Source organism: Otolemur garnettii, unplaced genomic scaffold, assembly GCF_000181295.1.
Source record: "Otolemur garnettii isolate 467f Iridium unplaced genomic scaffold, OtoGar3 scaffold00050, whole genome shotgun sequence".
NCBI lineage: Eukaryota > Metazoa > Chordata > Mammalia > Primates > Galagidae > Otolemur > Otolemur garnettii.
The window spans coordinates 7,465,601-7,471,722 of NW_003852445.1; the positions used below are offsets into that span (position 1 = coordinate 7,465,601).

The window sequence follows — 6,122 nt, forward strand, 5'->3', positions numbered from 1 at the left end:
AAAAAAAAAAAAAGTGACTCACGCCAGTAATCCTAACACTCTGGAAGGCTGAAATGGGCAGATCACTTGAGCTCATGACTTTGAGACCAGCCTGAGCTAGAGCAAAACCCCGTCTCTAAAAATAGCTAGGCATTGTGGCAAGTGCCTATAGTACCAGGTACTTGAAGAGGCTGAGGCAAGAGAATCACTTCAGCTCAAGAATTTGAGATTAGTATGAGCAATAACACCACAGCACTCAACCCCAGGGCAACTGAGTGAGACTCTGTCTCAAAAAAAAAAAAAAAAAATTTAGGCAAGGTCTCAGTCCCAATCTCCAAATAAACACTTTCTCAGGAATAGTATAGCCACAGGTGTTAAAACTTGAAAAGCATTAATCAGCACCAAAGTGTAAGAGACCTGAGTACATTGCTTTTTGTCTTCTAAGTAGACACTAAAAAGAGGGTCTTAGTAACCTTGGAAATATACCAATATCACTGGGACTTGGGAAAAATGTTTTAGTACAGACAAATTGAGAGGGGATACTTTAAGAATTTCTCATAGTAACTTGGAACCAATAGAAGCAGAGAAAGACAGACCTATCTCTGCATCCTTGCCATCCCCCAACCCCAATAAACCACCCAGCTTCTGTCTTCAAAAACAAGGTTCTAATACTCCATGCCCTAAACTGTTCCTAGAAGCACAGTTGACATCAGATCAGTATCAAACCAGGTCCAAGTTGCTTTTTCATGTATTTCCTAAATATCTAGGGTGTGTTTGTGTCAGATACTTCTGGAGGCTCATTTTCAATAGCTATTAATCCAAACAGCTATTCCTTAGGAATACCCAAGAAAGTGTGAAAACAATTTTCATCTTTTGGAGCCCAGGGAAACAGTGACACCCAAGAAATGGGTACTACAAAGTTTTGGCAACTGATAGAAAACCAGAGGCTCTCACATAGCTCATAATCTGAGGATGGAAATATGGAAAGGAATATTTTCACTAAAACACTGAGATGCTGGAACAAAGACCCTAAGACATGAATTGGCCCTAACTTATACAAGTTGGCAGAAGTTTGCCTCACATGAGACCATAAAGAGATCTGATAGTTTTTATAAGCTAATAAATTGACCACTAAACTCCCTGGGAGTGAGCTCACATCCACTTCCTCATGCAAACCAAGCAAAGAAGCCAAAGTCCACCACCAGCCAGAGATCACAATTGGGGAAAAAGAAGAGGTGGTACAAGGCAGGAGAGCTGCAAATTATCCCAGCTGCCCTGAGGAGCCAACAACTCAGAAGTTTTGTAGCTGAAATGACTCTTACAAAGCTATTCATTTCTCTGAGCCCCCATCAGAAGAGAGCTTGATAGTCCCCTTGCCTCATACCCAAGGAACCTCCCAAAGAAAACTTCCTTGGTCAGCTGGCTGGAAGTAGGGAGGCAAGTGGAAATACAAGGCTGAGCTCCCTATCCTGGTTCCTTGGCCAAATACCTCTGGCCAGAGCAGAGCAAGGAAAGAGCTTTTCTCTACTCTGGCCCTTAATGTCTCTTCCCAGAACCCCGCAGCATGTTATTACCACTGGTGACATTCAGCGCTCTCCTCCCCTTTCTCCAGAGCAGCCTCTGCTTCTTCTTTTCCTGTAAGACAAAGGTAGATGCAGAGTTTATGCGGGCTCCCCGGCATAACTCCACAGGAAGAGCTGTGGGAAGAATGACTCCTTTAGTTCTCACCAATCCCTACACAGCTTGGACACAGTTGTGAACTAGAACAAAATGAAAGGCTGCATACTGCTTGTAAGGGATAACTTCTGCTTCACCTCAGCCTCCCCATTTGTGTCATCAACAGCCCCAGCTACCCTGAAGCGAATTTTAGCATTTCAAATAGAAACGGACCTACCAACAATTTGAACTGGGACCTTAGAATAGGTTTAAATATGTTTACGAATCTCAAATTGTATGAAATTTTAAGTATATGTGCAATTTACTGGAGAGAGGGTTCAGGTCTTTGACCGAGTTCTCAGAAGGATCCATAATCCAAGGACATTAATCACAGCTCTAGGCCAAAATTCCTCAGGAGCCAAATGGACTGGGATCTGACCAGAGGTGACTTTGCCTAGTCTTACCAAGTTTTCTAGGTTAGTTATCCAACAAAGTCAAAGCCCAAACACAGAAAGCACTGACAAAGGTCCCCCAGGGTATCAAAAAAGCTGGAACCTACAGGGCTGAAATTGAGGGCTGTTGCACCTGTGCACTGCAGGAAAGAACACACTGCAAAATGGACTTCTTTGATTAAAATGGAGAAGGCTTGGAAAGGAACATAGAGAAAATGGAACAAACAGGCTTGGCGCCTGTGGCTCAAGTGGCTAAGGCACCAGCCACATACACCTGAGCTGGCGGGTTTGAATTTAGCCCGGGCCTGCCAAACAATGACAGTTGCAACTAAAAAAAAAATAGCTGGGTGTTGTGGCAGGCGCCTGTAGTCCTGGCTACTTGGGAGGCGGAGGCAGGAGAATCACTTGAGCCCAGAAGGTAGAGTTTGCTGTGAACTGTGATGCCATGGTACTCTACCCAGGAGACAGCTTGAGGCTCTGTCTCAAAAAAAAAAAAAAAAAAAAAAGAAAGAAAGAAAATGGAACAAACAATGTGTTCAGTGGTGGGCTGGCTAATCTTAAATATCTTCTCATTTTAGTGATAATTACGGCATAATGTTTACTTTTTTTTTTTTTTTTAGGCAGTCTCAAGCTGTCACCCTGGGTAGACTGCTATGGCGTCACAGCTCACAGCAACCTCAAACTCCTGGACCCAAGCGATTCTCTTGCCTCAGCCTCCCAAGTAGCTGGGACTATAGGCGCCCGCCACAATGCCTGGCTATTTTTTGGTTGTAGTTGTCATTGCTGTTTGACAGGCCCAGGCTGGATTCGAACCTGCTAGATCAAGTGTATGTGGCTGGCGCCTTAGCCACTTGAGCCACAGGCGCTGAGCCCCAGTGTTTACATTTTTAAGACAACTGATGCTATGAAGGACTCCACATCCCCTTTCCTCAACAGAAGGACTATATAGTCCCACCAGTGAGGGACACTACCACTTTGGGCACTTTCTCTGCCCCCTTCAAAGCCTTGTCTCCCTAGGAAAGTAACAGCAAAGAATAAGACAATCAGTTCCTGCCAAGCTAAACAGATAATGGGGGTTGATTAAGATATGGCCTGAGGACCCAAAGAATGCCTGCCTCCAGCCTTTACAGAGAGATAAACCAATGAACTTTAGACCCAACAAAGATGGTTGTGGTATTTTTTTTCTTCTGTCTGTGTTTTTTTTTTTTTTTAGACAGGGTCTCACTCTGTGTCCCCCTGGGTGAAGTGTAATAGTATCATCATAGATTATTATAACTTCAAACTCCTGGATTCAGGCAATCCTCTTGCCTCAATAGCTTCCCAATAGCTGGAATTACAGACATGCATGACCACACCCAGCTAATTTTTCTATTTTTTGTACAGAAAATGTATTGCTCTTGCTCAGGCTGGTCTCTAACTCCTGGCCTGGCCTTAAAGCAATCCTCCAACCTCAGCCTCCCGAAGTACTCAGAATATAGACACAAGCCACTGTGGGGTTTTTTGTTTGTTTTTTTGAGACAAGAGTCTTATTATGTCACCCTCGGTAGACTGCTGTAGTATCACAGCTCACAGCAACCTCAAACTTTTTTTTTTTTGTAGAGACAGTCTCACTTTATCACCCTTGGTAGAGTGCTGTGGCGTCACAGCTCACAGCAACCTCCAACTCCTGAGCTTAGGCGATTCTCTTGCCTCAGCCTCCCAAGTAGCTGGGACTACAGGCACACGCTACAATGCATGGCTATTTTTTGTGCAGTTTGGCTAGGGCCAGGTTTAAACTCGCCACCCTCAGTATATGGGGCCAGCACCCTATCCACTGAGCCACAGGTGCCACTCAGCAAACTCTTGGGCTCAAGTGATACTCTTGCCTCAGCCTCCCAAGTAGCTGGGAATACAGGTGCCCACCACAACACCCAGCTATTTTTTTGTTGCAGTTGTCATTGTTTTAGTTGGCCCTGTTTTAGCTGTTGTTTTTAAAAACAAAAAACAGGCACCTGTGTTAATCACCATGATATGCAGATAAGCAAACACTGCTCTCTTCCTCAAGAAACAGAAGCAAAGATCCTTAGGAGCTGGAGTTTGTCCCTAATGAATAGCTGAACCACAACTACCCTACAGCCAGCATCTTGATGGTTCTCCCAGGCCCCAAGCGGTTGGAACAGCTGACTTCCAGAATCAGCCAGACACCTTCCTACCAGAAACCTGTCAGGACTTACCATTTAAGGCATATGACTTTTTCTCGCTCACCTCCTCAGTGAGCTCACACATGTCACTGTAGGCCCGGGCCAGACGCCAGAGAAAGTCTTGCCGGCTTCCATACTGCAGACCAAACAGAAAACGGTAAGGCCTCTTTTCCATCTGCCATGGAGAATGGGTGCCCTGGCCTTCCTGCCAACCCCCGTACCCTAGGTTCACATTTCCAAGCTTCTATGTTACATGCATTGACATCAGGTCAACTTCTATGCAGTGTCCCCCTACTCCACTGCTTCCCATGTGCAGGTAACAGAAGACACATTGTTTCTAGCCAATAGCCTGCATAATCTCAGGGCAAGGGCATTCTGGCCTAATACTGCCAGAAGGAAAAGTCAACTTCAAGAAGATGTCAAGAGGTATAGCAAGAGGTCTTCTGCTGACACAAGAAAAAAGGTGAAGTTGCCCCCAAAAAGGGAAAATTCTAACTTTTGAGGGGGGCACTTACTATACCTGGGTGAGTATCAATTTGTCAGTGAACCTGAGATGTAAACTTCAAGTGAGAATGGCCGCTTGGGCTCTGTCTCAAGGAAAGAGAAGGCAAAAAAAAAAAAAAAAAAATTCCAGTTTTTTGCACATTTTCCCCGTAGAGAGAGAGGTAGAGCTCTTTGCAGTATCTCTACAAGAAGCAGAGAACTACACTCCTCCTCCCCAGGGGGGAAGCAGCTCTGCAGCAGGCAGTACACTGTTCCTAGCATCTACACTGGACCTCTTTAGAAGAGGATATACAATCTGGATAGGTGCAGAGCTGGCCATTTCTCTTTCCATGTCATCTTGCAGGGTCAGTAACCATATGGACCTTCCTTCATCCCCTGGGGTCAGTAGCTGAGGGAGGGAGGCGAGAGGCAGCAAACAGGCATCTGGAGCCTCACCACCAGCTTATTGTTGAGCAGTAGCTGGAAGCCCTCCCGTTTGCTCTGCTCATTGCCCTGGTGCAGCTCGTCCGCCTGCTGCAGAAGGGGCAGCACATCCTCCAGGCCTGAGGAATCTCCAGCCTCCACAGCACTGTGCTCCAGACCCAACGTTGCCGCCACCTCCAGCTCCAGAGAATCCTTTCTCCCCATCTTCACAGTCTCACAGCTCACTTCATCTTCCCCGTCCTCACTCTCCTTGTCAGAGTCCCGCTCATAGTCAGACTCAGCATTGGCTGTTGTATAACTGGCAGAGAAATATAAGTGACAGGATCAAGGGAGGGGATTATTCAGCTGAGAGCCTCAAGGCCTATACTCCACCCCCAAAGAGGGACTATGTGGTGCTGTCACTCAAAGCATCAAATAACAATCACCTCTACATTGTAAGGCAGAAATTAGTCTTCAAGGGAAAGCTTCCAATGCTAACTATGGGCTGGGAAAATGATCTGGTAGGGAAAGAGTAGCCCACCAGCTGGAGGGCTGTGAGAGTCAAGACCAATATAAAAACCCCTTGCTTAGCTACCACTAAATCTACAAGAAAACAGACCAAAAAAGCCTAAAAAGGTTATGTACAAAATGTTGCCAGTAAGCTAGTCTGAGCTCAGTGGTGTTTGCAACTAATTGATCACAACCAGATACAGATTCCTTTGTTCCTTCTTCACTCCCTGTTTCACTTGACTAGCCTTAAAAAACAAACAGGCTTGGCGACCTAGCACAGTGGTTATGGCGCCAGCCACATGCACCAAGGCTGGCGGGTACAAATCCAGCCCACATCAGCTAAACAACAATGACAACTGTAACAAAAAAATAGCTGGGCATTGTGGCAGGTGCCTGTAGTCCCAGCTACTTGGGAGGCTGAGGCAAGAGAATCGTTTAA

The 6,122-nt window shown here is 45.7% G+C and overlaps 1 protein-coding gene across 2 annotated transcripts in view; it reads right to left on the bottom strand.

Annotated features, from left to right (window-relative positions):
- Positions 1 to 6,122, bottom strand: part of RMDN3 (regulator of microtubule dynamics 3) — a 29,684-nt gene that overhangs the window by 3,957 nt on the left and 19,605 nt on the right. For both annotated transcript variants that reach the window (XM_023514312.1, XM_012806375.2), the window contains exons 5-7: positions 5,207 to 5,492; positions 4,301 to 4,403; positions 1,554 to 1,614 (exon numbers count right to left, since the gene is read on the bottom strand). In XM_023514312.1, the coding sequence (XP_023370080.1) occupies positions 1,554 to 1,614; positions 4,301 to 4,403; positions 5,207 to 5,492 (450 nt within the window). The remainder of the gene's footprint in view (positions 1 to 1,553; positions 1,615 to 4,300; positions 4,404 to 5,206; positions 5,493 to 6,122) is intronic.